The sequence below is a fragment of the Leucopleurus acutus genome (assembly GCF_964270905.1).
Source record: "Leucopleurus acutus genome assembly, chromosome: 18".
NCBI lineage: Eukaryota > Metazoa > Chordata > Mammalia > Artiodactyla > Delphinidae > Leucopleurus > Leucopleurus acutus.
In genome coordinates, this window is record NC_139160.1 from 18,856,711 (window position 1) to 18,879,532 (window position 22,822).

At 37.4% G+C, this 22,822-nt stretch overlaps 2 protein-coding genes across 7 annotated transcripts in view; one reads left to right on the forward strand and one right to left on the reverse strand.

Moving 5' to 3' along the window:
- Window positions 1-2,633, forward strand: part of RCBTB2 (RCC1 and BTB domain containing protein 2) — a 37,558-nt gene extending 34,925 nt beyond the window's left edge. For all 4 annotated transcript variants that reach the window (XM_082859615.1, XM_082859618.1, XM_082859617.1 and 1 more), the window contains one exon: window positions 1,385-2,633. In XM_082859615.1, coding sequence (XP_082715741.1) covers window positions 1,385-1,525 — 141 coding nt within the window. In that variant the 3' untranslated portion in view covers window positions 1,526-2,633. The remainder of the gene's footprint in view (window positions 1-1,384) is intronic.
- A 3,629-nt stretch (window positions 2,634-6,262) lies between these two features.
- Window positions 6,263-22,822, reverse strand: part of RB1 (RB transcriptional corepressor 1) — a gene marked incomplete at its 3' end in the record, with an annotated part of 133,762 nt that continues 117,202 nt past the window's right edge. Inside the window, exons 20-27 of one of the 3 annotated variants that reach the window (XM_082859168.1) lie at window positions 20,819-20,964; window positions 17,885-17,989; window positions 16,986-17,099; window positions 16,724-16,887; window positions 14,787-14,817; window positions 12,143-12,285; window positions 11,591-11,640; window positions 6,263-6,438 (exon numbers count right to left, since the gene is read on the reverse strand). In XM_082859168.1, the coding sequence (XP_082715294.1) occupies window positions 6,263-6,438; window positions 11,591-11,640; window positions 12,143-12,285; window positions 14,787-14,817; window positions 16,724-16,887; window positions 16,986-17,099; window positions 17,885-17,989; window positions 20,819-20,964 (929 nt within the window). Of the gene's footprint in view, window positions 6,439-8,915; window positions 9,515-11,590; window positions 11,641-12,142; window positions 12,286-14,786; window positions 14,818-16,723; window positions 16,888-16,985; window positions 17,100-17,884; window positions 17,990-20,818; window positions 20,965-22,822 lie in introns of those variants that run through there. The other 2 variants (XM_082859169.1, XM_082859170.1) reach the window with 2 other exon arrangements.

A 22,822-nucleotide genomic window follows, 5' to 3' on the forward strand; every position in this document is an offset into this window, starting at 1 on the left:
TATTATTATTTGTTCCAGTTTACAAATGAGGAAGCTGAATCTCAGAGAGATTAAGTAAATTCTTAGTAAGCTAATAATTGTAAAGCTGGAATGCAATCCAGTATTGGACAGATTTCAAAACCACACATTTTACTACAATTCTCTATTGCCCCCATATTTTAAAATCAGCAATGTTTATTCATTGATTCAACAAATATTCCCTGAGTGCCCATTAAGTGCCTGGCGTGGTTCTAGACACTAAGGGTACATGAAGTGAACAAAACAGACCAAAATCTCTGCCCTCCTGGAACTTTCTGGTGAGGGCAATAGATGACGAATACAATACATGGTCTGTTAGGTGGTGATAAGTGATATAAAAAAGTAAGTTAGAGAAGGGCAGTGGGGCAGTGGGGGGCAGGCTGAGATTAAAGCTGAAGTTTTCAGTCGTGGTCTGGGACAGAAGGAAGGTCTCACTTAGAAGGAGACTCGAGCAAAGACGTTAAGGAGCACGGCAGGAGCTGCGTCAGGAGGGCAGCAGAGCCCCGGGTCTGAGGCATATCAGAGTCTCCGCAGGCTGGCCTGACTTCAGCTCTCATTTCTCTCAGACCAAAAAAGTGTCCAGCCACCTTATTTCTGATCTCAGGTTTGAAGATCTAATCAAGAGAATCCCTACAGTACTGTTTTTTGGCCTGGTGTACATTACAGTAAGCCAGAAATCACCACTCTGTGGAGTTTCTCTTAGCAGAAAGTCGTGATTTCTTCAAAGCATTTTCCCACTTCAGATTATTGAAGCTATGTGTGATCTGATGAAATCTAATCATCCCAGCCTTTATCTTCTTGTAAAGGAGAAAGAGCAGTGGCCCGTTAATGACTGCAGAGAAGCATTTCCCAAGATGACTGTTTTATGGCTTAAGCTTTTCTCACAAACTCTTTACAGGTAAAACTACTTAAGCCCCTAGAAGAATATAAAAGAGTGTTGGGCTCAACATAAAGAAAATCTTTTAAACAATTTACTCAGTGCATTCATGCAATAAATAAATATTTATTAAACAGACAAACGAGGAATGTCGTACTCTGCATAAATATTGAAAGTGGAATGAACAAAACATCTAGGCGCCTATCTGGGAAGAAAAAGTCTCATTTTCTGCATTGGTTAGTGTGGAGGCACTTGAATGCTTTACTCTGTTATTTAAATTTTTGCAAGCATAGATTCATATTAGCTATATAGTTTTACAGCTGTTCTTTAGGCATTGCTGTCCCATTGCCTTCTGCTGGCCATCAAATCCTTTTTCCTTGCCTATGTGTTTTAGGAGTTTTTGTGCTACGTTGCATTGCATTGGGATATGTGAATTTGTTAAAACAAATTTGTTCGTTTTATTTGTTAAATTTCTGTTGTCATTCCTAGGATTTAGAAGAATTCTGCTTCAGGTTTTGCATAAACCATTTGACTGTAGTAACACAGACGTCAGGCTTTGCAGAAATGGACCATGATCTCTTGAAGAACTTTATCAGCAAAGCAAGCAGAGTTGGAGCCTTTAAAAATTAATCCTCACCTGCAGGAAAGAATTTTTAGCATTTCCATTTTCCCTGCAAAAGCCAGAGAATAATTTCTCTTTAATAGTATTTATGATGAGCTACATTTGGCTGAATACTTAATGTTCTGTCAAAAGAAGGATGGTGGTCAGTCTTCCCCACCTTTTGAAATCCACAATCTAGAGAGAAGGCATTAAATGCCTTCTGATCAGATGGGACTAAGCTCAAGGGAATAAAGTTGAAATGTCTTACTATACTTACCGTTTCCTCTTTCGAGTCACTTAAGTTGGAGACTTTTGGTAGGTACATGGGTCTAAGTATATGCTATTCTGGCCAGATTTCCATATTCAACAGGCTGATACCACATAGATAGCTTGACAAGGAATGCTGTCACTACCACACCTGCAGCATTCAGCACAGTGTCTTGCATAGAGTAAGGCACTCAGCTTATACAAATCTTAATTATGCCCCGAGAACAGCTTTATTTGTGGGATACTGGATGAAGGAATAACTTTCACAAAACAAATTTAAAACGTCTGAGGCTCATATTCTTCTGTACATCGTTCTAAGAAATAGTGGCTAATTTAGAGCGTTAATTGGAATTCACAAAAGGCCTTAGCAATTAAATTGTCAAAGACCCAAGGGCTAATTTTAATTCTGTCTTTACTCTGAGTCATTAATTTCTCACACGGGGTTATCGAATAAGAAGTGTACTATCTTTGAATGAATGTTGTTTCTGGGCTTATTTGCCTTACATAATTGCACAACGTCCTTTACTTCTGTGTTAAGAGAGATTTGCCTCTGTAAGTAGAAATGATTTTGTTTTTCTTGTAGTTGACTTTTATGTCACTATAAAACAGGTCTTTTAACTTGGCACAGTGTAATTATAAAGTACTAGCCGAAAAGGAACTACGCTTACATTTCATGGACAGCACTAGTAAGAAAGAGATGAATTTATACTGTTTAGATCAAGTTACCCAACTACAAATGAGAAAATGGAACAGGATGTAGGATGTAGAGTCTCCTAACATGTACTTTCACAATATGATACTATGTAGGGAAACAAACCTCTTTTGGAAACCTTGTTCTGATGCTGAACCGTTTGATAATAAAGTGCTTATTTGCAGATAATAGAACAAATGTGTGTGTGTTTTTATTCTTCAGAAGCAGCAAGATTCTGTCAACCTTATGTCTCTTAGATGTACACAAATCCATTTGATATAAGCTTATTTTTTAAAGCAGTTACTCAGATAAGGCATCATAGCGAAGCCTACCCTAAAACGCAAATGGCTTCTAAACAACTAATTCTAATCAACTGTTCGTATGATTGCCCACGTTCTTTATTGGTGAGGTCACTTTTGAATCCTTAGTTTCTTTTTGTTTATCTGTTTTTGCAGACCTTGTCTGGTAGAGGCAGAGGAGTCTCGATGCCTCCAGTTCTAAATCAGAATCCCATTTTTGGAACTGTCTAGTATTTGTTATTTTATTGGGTTGGCCAAAAAGTTCGTTCTGGTTTTTTTCCGTAAGATGTTACAGCCTTACACCATTTGTCTGTAGTTTTAGTAGGTTAGCTGTTCTCTCCAGCAAAGAAACATTGAGGCCTGGGTATTACCAGTCGCCATCAGTTCTCACAGTCAGACGTCCACAGGCTTCATTTCCGACTCGTTCTCCTCAGCCCGCTATGCTCGCTGTCACTGACCAAAAAGCCTTTATATTTTACAGAGTCTTCCCAAACCTCCTCTTCCTCTTTCTTGCCCTTTTCTGACAGGGTCTTCTGAATTCAATGCCTTTTTCTTTTATGAACTCATTTCATGGAAATACTGGACCACCCAAAGGGAACAGGTAAGTTTATTTAGGGATGTAAAATGGATTACCCTCCACGAGACTCCCCAGCGGGTCACTGCTCTGCCAGAGTACACGTTAGTAAGAAGGGGTGGGTGGAGCTTTATCTAGATTTCCTCTAAGCTTGTTATGTGTAGGCTGCACTGCTCTGTATCTCCGTGCTGCTTATCTCTGGGCACAACAGAATAATCTATGAAACTTTTACAAAATATAGATTCAAGGATTCTAAGTATGTTTACGAAGCTCCCCAAGTAATTTTGATGTTTAGCCAAGGATGAGAATCATTGGTTTAGCTCTTAAGACCTGGGATGCCAAACAATAAGGAAGGGCTGATTTTAGACCAGTTGGAGATGACAGATGAGTCCCGTGGTTACATCTCTCTGAAAAAAACATGCTTTCTCTCTGGTCTTTGAGGATAGGCTGGCCATCAGTGCTCCTATATGAAGGATAATATCACTCTATTTCCTTCATTTCTTTCTAACAGATGAGTGTTTGTAGAGCTCAGAAACCCTAAGTTTAGTCAGGGATATGTGGGAGGGAAGGTCCATTTTCATAATGACACTACATCAGAAGTCAGTGGATCCGTTAAGTTCATCTTACATTTTCCATCCTTAAGTTTTGTTTCCTCTCTGCTCACACAAGAAATTCAATGTTTTAGTGCTTCCAATATAATTTCACCCAGACTTACACAGAGAGGTTTAGGTTTTACAGGAATAAAGTAGCATCCTCATCTGCTGAGAGTGGTTTGTGAAGATACCATTCAGTGCTTTTTAAAAAGGGTTAAATGTTTTCATCTGAGACCTGAAGAAACTGCCAGTCATTCTAGACCATAACCTGGTGAGTGTTAGACACAGAATTCTTGACCAGTGATGATGAAAAAGAGGCAATTACAAACTACATAGTCTTATCTATCTTATGAGTCCTCCCTGTGCTATTACCACAACAAACAGGTTGGGAGAACTGTAAAGAGAGAGGAAAAACCATACCGTACTGTCATTTTTAATTCAGTCTTTGCCAAAGCATAAAAACATAAACCATCATGACTTTCTCTCACTAAATTCAGTTAAAATCATAACATTTTGTTTAGAAAGTAACTGATATTGGTCTGTGGAATAAATTTAATTTTCACAGTAAATTGTCATCATACGTCAATACTAGACTGTAAGTATAGTTCCAAGATAATGGACACAAAAAAGTATTTCTAAGAATAGATGACTATTCCAGCTTCTTATTAATAGAGTTGTTTTAATTCCTTTCAGACATTATACAGTGTTACTATATTTCTATTTAAGACCCCATACTTGTGGAAATTTGCTATGTCTAGAGGCAAGGTTTCAGGTTGTCCTGTAAAACATTTATTTAGTCCAAAGGAAAATTCTACCGAATAAATCCTTGCCAATGCCATGTACGCTGTCTGGCCCAAAAATGAGGAACAAAAATATGCTTCTACGGGCAAGTTTCTAGGAAATCATCCGGACGGTAATAGAACTGATACTCCCCGCCGCCCACCATTTGTACCAGAAAACTGTAATGAATAAAGTAAATACTGAATTTGAACTTGTCCCTTTCATTATAAAGACCTTTAATTACTGGAATACTAAATTAATCTCCAGAAGTGATCAGTTTTCCATCATCCAGACTAAAAATTTTTAATGTTATAAAGGCTGCTTGATTTTTCCCTGACCTAAGAGACTGCATTTCATGGAAGATCCGCATCCAGCGTAAATACAGTCCCAGTACTGAGGTATACCTGCTGCTTTTCCTGCTGGAACTTCCTTATTTGCCTTTCTTCCTTCAGGGACAAACATGCTGCTGTTCCAGAAGGAGGGACGTTTACTGTCCACCTGTTTTTGAGAAATCATATTACTTCAACTCAAGATTATCCCTTGGTACCAGACGGGTTTCTTCATTTTTTTTTGGAGTTTAGTATGATCATATGGTACATATATTACATAATATATGTACGTGATAATAACACATATATAATATATAATAATATATATATATAATATTATAATATATGTACATATATATATATACATCTACCTAAGCAGGGCCTAGGTTAGCTCCCCCAAATCAATGCATTAATGGTGAAACAAGACTCTTCCCACAAGTGGGATAAAGCCTCTCAAAAGCTCTATGCCAGTTTAGATATGCTTTTGATGCCCTATGCCAGGTTAGATGTTTTTGATGCCATGTGACTTTCGGCACCAAACACAGAACCACTTGGTTTTGAAAGCTTTTTGGATTTCGGAACTGCAGATAGAGGACTGCAGACATGCATATATGTGAAGGGTGCTTGGAAGGAAAGGCCTTTATAAACTCTGTGTTAGATGAAGAGAGATACTTGCCCCCCTGCCCCAACTCCTCCTCTTAAAACTCTCCATCTCACTAGGACATCTTACGTTTCCTCAGACACACCCGATGCACAGCCACCTCTGAGCACTGGCTTTTTCCTCTCTGTGTTCTGTTCTACCCCCTCTGGTGCCTGGCTCACTCCCTCACCCTCTGCAACACTTGGCTCAAATAGCACCTCGGCAAGTCTTGCCCTGACCACTGTCCTTTAAGTGTTAAAACTCCTCTCCCTACCGGTACTCCCTGCTCTCCCCCCGGCACGTCTTTCTCCACAGAACTTATTACAATCACATATACTATGTTCCTCGTTTATTTATTCGTTTGCTCTCTTTTCCCGAAACTAGAATTAGAATGTAAGTTCCACAGAGAGGGGGAATCTTAATTTTATTTACTTGTTGTTGTATCACATTTTAGAATGTGCCTGAAATACAGTAGGTACTCAATACATGGCATTTTCAAAGAGAAAGAGAATATCGTTTCTACATACTTGGAAAACATACAGAAAACATACCTTTTTTCCCCCCTACATACGGGCTTCTTCTAGATGCTACAACTATAGTAGTAGGTAAGGCCAGCCAGGTTGATGCCGGGGTGGGTAAACAGGCAATAGGCAACCCAAGTAAGGCAGTTTCTGACGGTGATGAATGCTGTTACACTTTTGAAGGAGAGTGGCACAGTACAGAGGAAGGATTTTAGCTTGGGTGTCAAGGAAGGCCTCTGAGCTGAGCCCTGAAAGACAAGAGGAAACCAGCTAAGCAAAATCCTGGGGGAGGAGCACGCTGGACAGAAGGAACAGCAAATGTAAAAGCCTGAGGTAGGGATGGGCTTGGCGTCATAAGAGAAGACGGCCAGTGGGGGTAAAGCACAGTGAGCAGGGAGGAAGTAGCCCGAGAACAGGACGGAGAAGAAGGCAGGGGCCGCTTCCCAGGCCGCGATCAGGAGTCTGAATACTTCAAGGAGAGGAGCAAAGTGAATCAATTTATATTTTAAAGGGGTCTTTAAGGAGTAGAAAGGTAACGAGGAAAGAGAGGGAAGTGGAGACCAGTTAGAAGTCTTTAACAGTGGTCCAGACAACAGCTAATAGAAGACTCAGGATTTTATCTTGAGCAAGTAAGTGTTTAATAACATGGGAAAAGACTAGGGTAGAAAAGGGTGTTTTTGTTTGATTTTGGTTTACATTTTGAGAAGCTGGGTGGGGAGGAGGGGTAGGAATCAGCGGTTCTGTTGGCTGTGAGAGCTCTGACCTCCATGAAGAGGTCAGGCTGGAGAAATAAATCTGGGATTCATCAGCATATAAAGCCCATTCTTAAAGGCTAAGAACGGATGAGATACTAGGAGAGAATTTAGATACCGAAGAGAACGTTAGTGCACTTAATACAAAGACCACATCAGACCGTTAAGACTCTTAACAACTAATTTATTTAAAAATAGACAAACTATTGTTAATCGTAGAAAATAGTAACAGCGATTTTAAATGTACAGTTTTAACCAATACAAAAAGCAATAAAGCAATATCTGAAGCCTTATTTAAGAAATCTCAATACATGATCTCTGAAGTTCCTTAAGTTCTGACACTAATTCTAACATGAACTTACTAGCAAAAGACTCAGAAATGTGGTAAGCCCTTGACCTAAAAACTAACTGATTTGTTTGATATTCATGCAAAAATGAATGAGGAAATGAGATAAAGCTTTCTAGTGCCTTTGCTATCAAGATAACTGTCAAAAAAATAAGTTTGCAACTTAACTGAGCACAAAATAAAGTTTTGTTTTCTAACAAATAAGACCAGGTTTCTTTTTAAAAAGAACTCTGAGTTTAGACAAAGTAATTTTCCTAAAAGCTAGTAGATGCTACCTTAAATACCACCTATTTTAAATTATACCATCTCTAAATAAGTTAATCACACAAGATATTTAAATACACCTTTAGGTGTTGGAGGGGGGAGCGCCTCTTTTCTAATGCAGCTGTTTTAAATTGAAGCTTTTGCACAAAATCAGAGAGAAACATTAATGCCTAACCCAAAGACCTCTTGTTACCTGCATTTTGGATGAGAAATGATGCGGCTTTGAAAATGCCAGTGTTAGACCATGCTGAATTAAGAAAAAAAAAAGGACAACTGCTAGTTCAAAAGATACATGGAAGACATGTACCATTCCAGAACAAACACACCCTCTTCCCGCATTCAGGAGGGCAGAGTAATTGCTGAGATGTAATTATATAACTCTCTAAGAAAAAAATTAAGGCTCCTATAGTTAACAGTCTGTTTGTGGAGTAAAATTATTTTGTATCTTGATGCTTCGGGACCCAGAAACGTTAGAAAGTGCACTTGGGATATACTGTATTAGGGTCCTCTGCAGCAAAGCTCTAGCTGAACACTTTATTTTCCAAGCACTAGATGGGTACTTCATGAATTCAGTGATCTGAATGGTATAAAAACCAAGAGTACTATTAATAACTCTTTACTTTAAAATATGAGTTGGAGGAAGAAAAGAATAAATTTTTACAAGTCCTGAGGTATGAAATCTGTATCAGTAGTATGACAGTATCTCATATGTTTATACTTTGCTTTCTGTTTGTATTTAAAAACTAATATTTATAAAACAAACACACAGTACATCCATTTAGTTTCCATGAGTAAACTAAAATCTAATGTGTAAAAATTAGTAATTTTTCCCTAGTTTCTAATACATGTTTTAGCACAAGAGCTCAGGATCATTTGGGCGAATGGGGGCAGTCAGCCAAATTGCATTTGGAAGACAAGGCGCATTTTCTAAGGGTGTTCGTGTTAAGTTAAAAAAAATAAATATAAATTAATAAAAATAAGAGCAAACATCACATACATGCCACAGGAGAAGACAGAGTACTCAGATAGGCACAGGCTGCGAGGACTCTCACTCCCAGGGGATCCTGCCACCATTTGTAGGGCAGAGCAATTATAAGTAAAACCCCTGCATACGAACGAGCGCCATCCAGAGCGCGCTGCATAAGACCACTTTGTGTGTCAGCCCAGCGGGGTTAGCCTAGGCACCCAGCTAACACAGTCGGCCATGTAGGACTGTACTGCAATAGCTCGATAATACTTTTCACACAGATAATACATAAAAAACCAACGAACACAAAAGATAAAGAAAACGTTTTTAATCTGACAGTACAGTACCTTGAAAAGTACAGTAGGACAGTACAACAGCTGGCACACAGGGGCTGGCATCGCCTGAAGAGGCAAGAAGAGTTACTGACTGGAAGAGAGAAAGGAGGTGGGAGATGGTAGAGCTGAAGGATCGTCAGCAATAGGAGACGGAAGGCAAGCTGCAATCTCACTCACGCCTGACATTAATGGCACGGGTTCTGGTTCCTTGCTGGATTCAATTGTTCACATCTTTGAAAGTTCGTATCTTGAAGGTTCGTATGTAGGGGACTTACTGTATTTTGGAAATGGAAACATCTGCTAAAGCTTTTTAAATGGGAGGACTGGCACAGGATTTTCAATCTTGAACAATAACAATGCATGTTCTAGTGACTACAATGTTGCAAGTGGCTTAGGAATCCCCTGCACAAATATTCAACTGTGCTATCCACAAAAAGAGCTGAAGGTATGTATCAAATGTGGCCGTAAACAGAACCTGGGAGAGTTCTACAGTCAGATCTGTGGGAGACAATGAAGCCGGAGATGTACAGGGTGCCCACCAAGGTCGTGAGGTCCTCACTTTTCTTCCCTGTTTGAGGTATCCGTGCTATCATTCATTTTCTGCTTTTGCATTCGTGTTCGAGTAGATGCTAAAACAAGGATGAAGAAATGTTAACAGCACTGACGGTGCTGGGTAAACTGGTAAAGGGCTGCCATATATGTTATGCTTACGCCAAACTGATGGAGCCCAGGGCCTCGCAAAAGCAGTGGTTTCGTTTTTTAAATCATACATCCCCATCAGCAAATTTTTTTCCAAGCAGTACCACTAAATGTATGTATGTATGTATGTATGCATATGTGTCTAAATTATAAGACACACACACCCCAAACATTAAACTAGATGAGATAAAGACAAATATTCTAATAGTCTCTTTATGTACCCCCAAAAGGTGGTCTTACACACACCCAAGTGTGCCCAACTTTGTAGGCCACTGTTCTAGAGATGATATGGTTAAGTTTGGCACCTGAGCAAAACAGAATTCTGGGCTGGTCTGCTGAAGTGAGTGTTATTCTTCATGAAGCCAGGAATTCCCTTGTGTTTGGAGACACGCTGCAAGTACTGCAAACACATCAGCTCACAGCTCATTTAATTTGGACATGGACATTTAAAAATACATTATTAATTACAACACAAAAACAGAATGCTTCTCTTAAATAATTTAAAAAATCTTAACTTGATTTTAGAGGTGGGCAAAGGCTCTTCATGAAGAAGCACAAAACACTCACGCTTGGTAAAGAAAGGAGTGACTCAGTCTCCCCTTCTGGCCCTTCCACTCTGAGCAATCTAGCACTGTGTAATGATCTTCTTCTGAATACAGGTTTTTTGAGGAAAGCTGAAGAGCAACCTGGAGAATTCCTTATCCTCATGGGTTAAAACTCCTGCTACCTCTCCTCAATTTTCAGCTGCACAAAGGCCCTGAACTTCAGCCCGGCAAATTCCTGGTCATAGCTAAGTGTGTCACTGCGAAATGTACTGACTACAGCAACTGAGCTCTTCTATAAGAAAATATACACGTTTTTACAGCTTTCTGCTCCTTTTAAAATGCATATTTGTGGGTTCCAAAATGCTTCCACATGTTTTTAAGGTCTGATTTTGGTTATAAGCTTCATGTCTATTTTCATGCACTGGGGGGAAAAGCTACAACTACTTAAAAGTTAAAACAGGAGTATATTAGTTGATGTAAAATCCAAAAAGAGATCCATTTATAACCACAAAATTTAATTTAGTTTCAACAGTACTCTTCAAAATAATACACATAGAAATATGGTTTAAAAAATCAAAAGTATTTTTAAAAACACTTTATATTTCAAAGTTAGTATCTACAGAGACATATTGAGAGAAAGCCCCTTTTTAAAAAGTCACATTTTAATTGGTACTGTTCTTACTGATATGTCCTATGACCTAGGAATGACAGTTTTAATTCTTATTATCTCCTAAATATTTGTCTTCTTTCCAAGACCCAGCTCTGCTTCCTGTTAATGGGTCTGGCACCAGATTATCAGGAAATGTCACACTCACCCTCACGGCTACCTCTCTAAGACATCGCAGTAGCAGTCAGTGCACACGGATCTTTTTCTTAATGTGCTTCCCATCTACTGTACTTGGGTTAATCTTTCATAGTGTCAGAGTAGCTTAGGAGAGAAGTCCATTTGCCTTAACATTCCAAACTTAAGTCACTCTGTATAACTTGGAAAATGCTCTTGTGTTCTTTATCAAAATTCTGATTTCCAGTAATGAAAAACTTTTGTTTAAAATAAGTTCTAAAACTTGCAAATTAGGGAAGTTCAGTAATAGCAGAATAAAAGATTATTCTTTAAATAAGGGTGATGATGTTTATATATGCTAAGTTTATAACATTCTTGCCTACATCCAATACTCTTAAATAAAGGTACCTCATTACAGTTCTGCTATCCTAAAATATTTTCTAACCACAGCCATTCGTGTTGAAGATTTGGTTTCACTTCTTGGTCTTCCCGCACAGATTTTAGGAAGGATGAAGACGACCTTCACTTTGCATCACACATCTAACCCATACAGGCTAGTAAACAACACATGCTTGAGCGAATTATATCTTGAACGCAGAAGCAAGTCACTAATTGAAGAGATTCTATAAATTTATTCTTTTATAATGTGAAAAGGCTTTCTGCAATGTAAATGACTGTTCATTTACATAAGGTTTAATGATAAGTACTTACTCATTTCTGCCAGTTTCTGTTGAAATTTGGACTCCCCTGGGAGATGTTTACTGCAGATTTAAAAAATGCAAAATATTTCATATGTATATGTACAAATGAAAACCTCAGATTTCCAATAACTATGTTTTCAATGACTTTTTATGCTCTTATTTTAGTGAGTAGCTTTTAATTTCAAATGTTTATAAATCGAACATCTAAAATATAAATGTTACAAATTTATGATCCTAGATATTTTTCCAGTGGTTCTTATGAAACACAGTAGCATTTTTCAAGAGTAAGCATTTAAAAATCTAATGTTAATCAAAACTAACAAAATTTTATCAATAGCTTTGTAAAAAAATGACCAGATTTTTAACATCTGATATTTTCAATTAATTTCAGTGGATTTACATGGTGCTTTTAACTTTGGGGTGCAGTCACACCTACTATTTTGAGCAATCCTCATAATTTCCAAATAAAACTGGCATGAGAAGGACTGGTGTAAGTCGGGAGTAGGGCTGGCGCTCTGGGTTCTCCCGATGACCAGCTCAGCTCCTGAAAAACGGCTCCTACCTTCCATCTGCTTCATCCGATCCTTCAATGTCAAAGCGCAGTTTTTTCAGTGGTTTAGGAGGGTTGCTTCCTTCAGCACTTCTTTTGAGCACACGGTCGCTGTTACACACCATTTGATTTATTTTCTGGAACTTCTCAGAAGTCTGCAAATTATGGAATTCTTTATTTTAAATCATTAAATGCCACCACTTTGCTTAGCAACCCCTATAATTGCAGGTTTGAGGTGGGTCAAAAATCAGGCAGAGGTAATATCTGCATTTTAATTTTCTGCCTTTATGGACCAAATAAGAGATGTGAAAAATGTTAAAATCAGATTAACTGCACCTAACTCTGCCCCAATTAAATACCTGCTATTTTCAAACCCTCCTATGTCTTCCCAACAACTCTGATGGCTACTCCAAAAGTCCTAGTTCCTCGTTTTCAGAACCTACTCACACACAAAACTAGGGCTACTTCTCAGAAGCATGCAAAGTTGGAACAGCTTCCTGGAACCTTATTTTTGACAGATTTTTTTTTTTTTCTTTTTAGAGCACAGCATAACCAGAAAGAATGTCACAGGAATTTAATAAGCGATGTTTAGTGAATAATAATTTTGGGCTCACTTTATGGGTATCATGTTGACAAATCATACTATATATTTGAAGCCATTATTGATGTAATGTTAGGATATCAGTATTTGTTGATATCCTAACTCTAAAAGTTTTAAAATAAAATATTAAATATCCAAAAAACTTAAGCATTTGAGTCCATCCAAGTATTACTAGAGATGATCTGAGATATTTATCTCCTGAGGGAGAATCCTTTCACAGCAAAGAAAGCTTTGGTAAGAAATACCAAAGGGGGCACAATACCTTATTTGATCCAAAGGACAAACAAATGGAAAAACTCTATGTCTTGTCTATCTATTTCAGAACCATAGTGAGGTGATAATCTCAGTGATGTGTATTAACACATTTATTTGAACTCAAGAATGAAGTCAGACTTTCTGATAGAAATTAAATGTGATTTGACTGATTTGATAGTAAGGATTAGCTTTGCTAATTATGCTTTATTTTCCAAAAATTAAATGAACTAAGTTTCAAAAAAATTAAATGCAAAACCAGATTTTGATGGAAAATATATTTAGAGCACATGTACAATATGATAGAAACAAAATTCTGGGCACCTATTAAATTTATAAGATTTTCAGTTATCAGCTTTAAAATATGGAAGTACATATAACATTTTCTCAATTCTTTTAGAGGCTATGGCAAGCAAAAAAGTTTGAAGACCACTACTCTATACTTATCCAGATCCAATCCTATTTATGTGGTCCATATCCCCTTTGTGAAGCCTGACAGCTGCAGCCTATATTGAGCTAAACGTCACAGCATTTACTATTTGTAACAAACATTTTAACATTTGGTCTTTTAGTATACAAACATTTATGGTTCTCTAGTTATTTCATTTGGGGCAGTGCAGCAGGCAGATGCTAGAATGGCTCTCACTAATCCTCATCTCCTTGAGTGTGGGTTGGACCTGGTGGTGTCTTGCTCCTGACAAAATAATGTGGCAAAAGTGATGGAAAGTCACTTACAAGATTACAACAAGAGTGACTTCCATTTCGCTTGTTTATCTCCCTCGTTCCCTGCCTCCCTCTCTTGGAGTCCTTGCTCTGGGAGAAGCAAGCTGCTATGTTGTGAGTAGCCTGTCACCCTACGGAGAAGCCCACGTGTCAAGGAACTGATGGCTTGGACCAGTAGCCATCGAGGATCAGCCAACAGCCATATGAATGAGTCTCTGAGAGGTCGTCCTCCAGGTGAGCCTGGAGATAAGTGCAGCTCCAGGTGACACACTGACTGCAGCCTTGTCTGGAGAGACCCTGGATCCTAAGCCATGCCTGCGTACTGACCCACAGAAACTGAGATGAAAAAAGGTTTAAGTTACTAAGTTTGGGGGTGATTTGTTACGCAGCAATAAATAACAAATATAGGCAGAGGGGTGGGTAGTATGAAACATTAATAGTAATGCATACTGAATACAGGACTGCTGAATTAGTGATGGTAATGCAAGGCCAGCTAGAGTAATGGGTTCCCAGACTAGAATAACCATTTCAAAGCTAAGCTTTGCCCTGCACTCCTCTGGAACAAAGACCACCACAGACTCTGTCACTTACACTGGGGCATGTAACCAATTCCTTATCAATTTAACAGGGAAAGAATATCCTAGAATTTGGAGAGGAAGAAAAGCAAAAGTGTGTATATGTATAGAAGGAGACCAGTGGGTAAGGACTGGCTGGTGACATCTGGACACAGTGATTACATTTTGGAGTATCTTATTTCAAATTAGTGAATTTCAAAGCTGTTTTTTAAAACATTCCTTTGAGATTATATAATGCATATATTTGTATGTATAGACATGAACGTATACACACACATATATAATCTCAAAGAAATGTTTAGAAAACAACTTTGAAATGCACCAATTATGAATATGATTTAAAATTAAATCTGATTTGAAAATAAATCTGATGTCTTCTAAATTCTACGCAATATGCCTGAATGAGGTGCTTGAATAATAGCATTTGTAAATTCAATTATAGAAATTCTCGATTTCTTTTATAGTTATAGTGCATACTATTGTATTTCACAGGAAAAGTACTCACCCCAAATGATTCACCAATTGATACTAAGATCCTGTCAAGTTAATATAAAATACAAATTAGTAAAATGCAAATCATATCCAACTGTGCAGAGGTGAACATACACACGTCATTCTGAACTATCAGGAATGCCAAATCAAAGGTTTCCTCTACCCCTGGAACCACTAACAAATTATACGCATTAGAGACTTATTCTGGTACTGCTAGTCTAGTCACACACTGAACTGGTTCCTTAGATTTTTTAAAGCAAGACCTGCATGTCTGCAAGAACATATTCTGCCACTGTTCACATTTAAAAAGGGTAAAAGAAAATTTTAAGTTTATCCATACTTAATTCTTCATAAATCAATGACTAACAATTAAAATTTCTTTCACCTTTTCTCATTAAAAATTCAAGTTACATTTGGCAAAAACTTATATGTGATAATCAGAATTCTAATTAGGAACTATATATAGTATAGTAAATATATTTACTATATATAGTAAAGGCTATTTAACACATATCCTAGAATCAGAAATCTCTTATTAGTTTGTCCTTGCTTGAACCATATAATTTACACTCCTGATAATAAAGGTGAAGAACAGCATTAGCCTGACACAACAAAGATTTGATCATATGTACATGGAATCAATAAATATATGGATTTTATTGTCCTCCTATTCTTTGATAAGTGGCCATCATTCTATATATTGATATATTTGATTTAACTAAATATGCTGAATATGTAGAGTGTTAAGATGCTCTCTTAATACTTGATCAATGATTTATCAGGATTTTCAGAATGTGACTTTTTTGCTAAAGGACTCCAACCTGGAAGTGATTTAACTAAGATCAGCAAAAAAGCCATCATTATCAGCATAACATGGGTTAATTATCACCATTAAAAATTTAGCTAAGTACACGTTTTCATGTGTACAAATTAGACATGGTGTGGCATCTCAGCAGCTTATAATGTAATTTGTAGATATCAGTACACAGATACTCAACTATAAGAACACCAAATAAACAGAAGACGATACAGGGGCACATGGGAGCATTTATATCATTTGCCAATTATTTTCTACTTTTTCTTTTACTGTAGAGTTTGAAATTTTTACGAGTGTGCATTATTTATATAATTAAACACACCACACGAATTTTTTCTATAGGGTTAATATATCCCCTTCTTGTTTTTCTTACCCATTAAGTACAACTATATGGGCTAACGTTTTCTGAGACTTTACAAGCAAATCTGCCTCCACTTTATCCAAATAAAGTCAGTTTTAAATAGCCCTTGATAACACATAATGAGTCAACTGAAGTACTTCAAAAGCCAGAGAGCACTTGCTGTTGGATGTGGAAGATAATATACTGATTTGTAGCTGCACAGAACCTTTCATCTGAGAATTTAAAACAGTTTCACACTCATCATTTACCTGAGCCACAGCACCCTGAGACCTGCCCAAGTTAATACAAAGAGGCCACAGGCAGAATTAGGGATGGACTTCTAAAGACTTAATTTACAGTCACCTACATTTAATCAGTCATCTACATTTTTATAAGCAAGATGAACACATCCACAGAAAGAGTTCACAGGACATTCAGTAAACTCCACAATAAAAATTCTTAACCAAAAGTAATCTACTTTGTTTAGCAGACTGGCTACTTACAAAAACATGGGAGTGACTTTGAAACTTATCATCAAACTGGTGCTCAGACTGTTTACAAAAGAACAGACCCCAGCAGCCAGGAAAGCTGATGACTAAATGTGCAAACCCATCTAAGTAAACAGATTACCTACCCCCGGACCCCCAATTCTTATCACATCACTTAATATAAATGAGGAAATTAGGGTCTCAAATCTAGCTTATTTTAAATGAAGAAAGCTTTGTGTTCTTAAGCTTGGATCAAAATAAGTCCCTCTTATTCTTTACCACTTCCCTAAAAAGAAAACACAAACCTTGATCTTGGAGTCATTTTTGTTGGCATAGGCAGACCTTCTGAAATTTTATAGGGATTCTTCAGGGGTGATATGTAGATGTTCCCCCCAGGAACCCGCAAAGGTGAGCTAGAAAACTTGTAAGGGCTTCGAGGAATGTGAGGAATTGGTGACAAGGTAGGGGGCTAGAGGAAAAACAAAAAAAGTAGATTACTTAACGTTTTAGTGAGATCCACTGCTTTATAATTAGATTTTCCCAAACAAAGGATGCTTTTTAACATACCCTGGTGGAAGCATACTGCAAAATATTTGTTTTCAGTCTCTGCATGAAGACTGAATTATAGAATACGATAATAGAATCATACTCCTCTTCTCTGATCAAAACACGTTTGAATGTCTGAGGAAGAAGAGCAAAAACACTTGTTAAATGAATTTGGGTATTTAACTCCTTAGACTTTCTTTTTTTTTAATTAATTAATTAATTTTTGGCTGCATTGGGTCTTTGTTGCTGCCTACGGGCTTTCTTTAGCTGTGGTGAGTGGTGGCTTCCCTTGCTGCGGAGCACGGGCTCTAGGTGCGTGGGCTTCAGTAGTTGTAACATACGGGCTCAGTAGTTGTGGCTCACGGGCTCTAGAGCACAGGCTCAGTAGTTGTGCACGGGCTTAGTTGCTCCGTGGCATGTACGAACTTCACGGAACAGGGCTCAAACCCGTGTCCCCTGCATTGGCAGGCGGATTCTTAACCACTGTGCCACCAGGGAAGCCTAGATTTTCTATTTTAATAGTTCATAATACTATTTACAGTAAAAACGCATATTTTACAGGCAAAAACAATCTGAAAAAGCCATCTTAGGCTTGGATTATAGCTGCTCTACTAGCAGTGAAATGTCATAGATATATACGTTTTTTATATATTTGTGTAAAAGTTTATTACAAATATCCTGCTTATTGTCAGGGATATAGTATTCTTTATTTACTTTATAGTATGAATTTGAATACTAAAGTGTGTTAACTTCCCAATTACATTTTAGTTACAAATAATTAACCAATAATATGAAAGTAAAAAGTTGATATGTAAATTTATATAATACAGTCAGAACATATGATATAATTAATGACTGAAGCTATCCATATTACAGATATGTATATATCTGGAAAATTCTTACCATGGAAAATTACCTACCTCCTGAACAGCATGAGGAAGATCTTTGTATGCTGTTACAATGATTTTGAATTTAAGGTCTATATTCTTCACTTTGCATATGCCATACATGGAACACATCATAATCTAGTAAATAAATGTGATATAAAAATAGTCAGGATTTTGTTGCATGGTTGTACTCTAAAAAACACTGTTATCTTTCTTTTAGTTTCAAAAAATGGAAATTTAATTTCCTACAGAATTATCTTTTCCCATCCTGAGCTCAGTTTGAATGTACATGTAAAGTATTTAAAGGACAGAATGCAAATAGCCAACTCTCAATTATTCAGGACTGATCATCTGGTTTGTAAATAACCCTAACTTTGGCTCCTGTTCCTTAAATGTTTCTCAGAAGAGAAAAGTTGAAACTGGAATCAATTAACTGTTTAACTAACACTTAAAAAAAAAAGCCAGGTGTGAAAAGGGTTCAAACTATTAGATAAAATAATATTGACTATACTCAGTGGTGGTGTTAAGGGGGATGCAGTAACTGGAAGCGGACAGGAGACAGTCTTCTGTTGACAACGTTCTGTTTCTTGATTTGCTTTCATAGATGAGTTCAGTTGATGAATTTACATTAAGATGTATCCTTATGATATATGGATTACTCTATACACATATTACATTTAAAGAGAAGGGTATTTTAAACATAAAAATAAAATTTGAAGTGATTTTCTGTGACTTTGAAACATCGAACTTTCTTAATTTGTCTGAATTTTACTACCTAAGAACTGATATCTTCTGCAACATTCTTGCTCCCATCTACCGCCAAGAATACCTACTCAACATCCCTTGTTTAGCATCTTAAACAGCCCCAATACTACTATTTCTCCCGTTTAGAATGCCATCCAAGTATCCTCTTTGCTAATTCACACTGTTCTCCTATTTCAATACTTTACCTAAGATACCTCTCACAAAATCTTCTTGATTCCAGATACCTAATCTCTTTAGAAATCCTTAGCACTACTGTCTATCTTTCTATATTATAGAAAAGCAGTAGACCCATAAGGCAATAAGTGCCTACCTAAAAAAAAAATCCAACATACTAGAATTTAGAGTTCAAATATGCTCTTGTAAAATATACATATTTGTAGGTTATACCTTTATACAATAATTCATCTTTTGCTCAAAATATCATTCTTACTGGGAACAATACTACCAACCTTACCAAAATAAAAAGGTTAAAAGGGAACATTATGAACAGCTGCATATCAACCAAATAGATATCTAAGATGAAACGGAAAAATTTAAGGAAAGACACGAACTACCAAAACTGACTCAAGAAGAAAAAGAAAATCTGAGCTTTTGAAGCACTAAAGCACCAAAAGCTTCAAAGGACACAATCAAGAAAGTGAAATGAAAAAAAAAAAAAAAAGAAAGTGAAATGACAACTCAGAGAATGAGAGAAAATATTTGCAAATCATATAAGGATTTGCATGATAAAGAACTTGCATGTAGAATATATAAAAAACCCTTTCGGCTCAACAATAAAAAGACAACCCAATGAACAAACAGGTAAAGTATCTGAATAACTATTTCTCCAAAGAAGATATACAAATGGTCAATAAGGACACAAAAAGATTCTCAATATCATTAGCCATCAGGAAAGTGCAAATCAAAACCACAAAGAGATATCACTTCATATCCACTAAGATGGCTATAATCCAAAAGGCAAATAAGAAGTTGGTGTAGATGTGAAGAAACTGGAACCCCATACACTGCTGACAGGAATGTAAAATGGGTAGCCATGCTAGTAAACAATCTGGCCATTCCTCAAAAGGCAATACAAAGAGTTACCATATGACCCAGCAATTCCACTCCTAGGTAAATATCCTAGAGAAATGAAAACATACGTCCACCCAAAAACTTGCACATGAATTTTCATTAACATTATTCATAATAGCCAAAAAGTGGAAACCAAATGTACATCAACTGATGAATAAATAAACATGATGTGGTATAGCCATACAATGGAATATTATTTGGCAATAAAAAGGAATGAAGTACTGATACAAGCTATAACACAGATGAATAATAAAAACATAGTAAGGGAAGGAATCCAGACACAAAAGATAACATTATATGATTCCATTTATATGAAATGTCCAGAAGAGGCAAGTCTATAAAGACAGAAAGTAGATTAGCGTGTTGCCTGTGGTTAGAGGGGGTAGGAGAATAGAGGCGTGTATGCTACAGGTACAGGGTTTCTTTTTGACATGATGAAAATATTTTAAAACTGATTTTGGTGATTGTTGCACAACTCTGTTAATATACTAAAAACTACTGAACTGTACATTTTAAATGGGTAATTAGCATGGTATATGAATTACATCTCAATAAAACTGTTACAAAAATATTATTCCATAAACAGAGAAGAAAGAGGAAGATATGAGAGATGGTCTTTGTAAATTAACTCATTCATTTATTCATTTGACACTGTTTTAGATCAACTATTCTTTTTTAGATCTTTTTTAGATCAACTAAGATCCCCGGGGGTTCTTAGTTCCCCAAAAAGGGATCAAACCCATGCCCCCTGCAGCCTGCAGTGGAAGCACAGAGTCTTAAGCACTGGACCAGGGAAGTCCTAGATCAACTATTCTTAAGTCTCATGCTTTTTCCACACTAAATGAATTCTAGCTTACCACAACATAGAAAAAGCCTATGATAAAGTTTCTTCAGTGAGCTTTGCAGTGAGATCTTTCATGCCATTAAATAAATAAAGTTATTGAAATATTCTCAAGCTCTAAAGCTCTCATTTGTAAGAAATATAGCAAAAATATAAAGGGTAGCCAACAAGCAAATATATATTAAGTCTACTAAACCGATGCAGCTTCTCATTTGAATCTAACCTTTTCTTAAGAAATCAGTACACAGCTAACAAGTGAGTCGAGTAGGAAAAGTGCATAATTTTCTTACCTGGTCCAAATGCCTGTCTCTCATGAGTTCATACTCATTTTGCAGTGTGTGTTGGAAAAGGGTCCAGATGATATGTTCTAGTTCTGGGTGGTCAGACAGAAGGCGTGCACACAGGGTATTTAGTCGAAGATATGCTAGTCGATACACTGGAAAAATAAGGGGAATTAATCACATTTACTCTTTTTTTTTTTTTTTTTTGGCGGTACACGGGCCTCTCACTGTTGTGGCCTCTCCTGCTGCGGAGCACAGGCTCCGGACGCGCAGGCTCAGCGGCCATGGCTCATGGGCCTAGCCGCTCCGCGGCATGCGGGATCTTCCTGGACCGGGGCACGAACCCGTGTCCCCTGCATCGGCAGGCGGACTCTCAACCACTGCGCCACCAGGGAAGCCCCACATTTACTCTTAATTTTGTATCACAAGTGGATTTTTTCAAAACATTACATTGCTATAACCAAATGCTGTTAAACAGCATTTTAACATTAACTTCATCTCTACCACTGTTTTCCTTATGAATAAATGATTTGTAGCCTTAGCACTGTCCTAGATACTAGAAGGCAAAATAATACTTTGCTGAAAGTATATTCAGCAAAAAAAATTCTTTTGCTAAATTATTACAGCATAAAATTGAGGTAGAGGGACTTCCCTGGTGGTCCAGTGGTAAAGAATCCGCCTTCCAATGCAGGGGACGCGGGTTCGATCCCTGGTTAGGGAACTAAGACCCCACATGCAGCAGGGCAACTAAGCCCGTGCGCTACTGAGCTCCTGCGCCTCAACTACAGAGCCTCCGTGCCGCAAACTACAGAGCTCACGCACTCTGGAACCCACACGCCACAACTACAGAGCCCACGCGCCCTAGAGCCTGCACACCACAACTAGAGAGAGAAAACCTGCACGCCACAACTAGAGAGACGCCCGTGCGCCACAATGAAAGATCCCGTATGCCTCAACGAAGATCCCGCGTGCCGCAACCAACACCCAACACAGCCAAAAATAAATTAAATAAATAAAATAAAATAAAGTTGAGGCGGAGGAAGAAAGATCCTACAATCTTGTGAAATTAGACAATCCAAATAGAGTTTGTTTCAGTTCCACTGGTAATCTCTCATCACAGATGTTGAAAATTCTCACTATCAATATTCAAGAGGGTAATTATTTTTTAAAATAATGGAATTTCCAAAGTCCCTCAATTTTTCCAATCCTAAAAACAAAAAACAAATAGTGTATTTCTCTATAAAAATGCTAGACTTGTAGATTACCTAAGTGGTAATATGACTGTGATATTAAATTTAGAGAGTTTATTAAAAAATGCTAGTGGAACACAGGTTGGAGAAAAGTAATCCACAAAACTGAATTTTCCTCCATCTACTTTAAACATAATGACCCTTGGTTTAAATTTACTTTTCAAAGACTTGCATAAGGTAATCGGAAATTTTTAGTTAATAATTTATCCCAGTGGTCCTCAACTTTGGCTTATATCAGACTTGCATTGAGGGCTTGTAAAAACAATGATTTTTTTTTTTTTTTTTTGCCTCATCCTAGAGCTTCTGACTGAGTAGTTCTAGGGGCAGGGCTCAAACAAAAATTCTCATTTCTACAGCTTAGCAGGTGAGGTGGATTCTGCTGGTTGGGGACCACACTTTGGAACCAACGCTCTTAACGTAAGGGCTTATAACATGCCTATAAAGTTCAGTATATCTCTGACTTGAATAAAAATCAGAAAAATGATTTATCACAGAGGAATGTGGCCTTTTACTTTCCTTCAAAGAGCTCCAAGTGGGTGTGCACTTGCATGTATATACACATGCACAGACACCCAAATGACCTCCCCATCCCACCACATACACACACAATCAGAGAATGCTATACAACCTGGTTACCAGGAAATGCACCTGCACTAGGCCACAACACATTGTATAATCTCAACTCACACACCTGAACAGCAAAAGTAACGTTAAGAGCAAATATTTGCAGGCATAAATTTGAAAGCATAACAGTAGCAGCGAC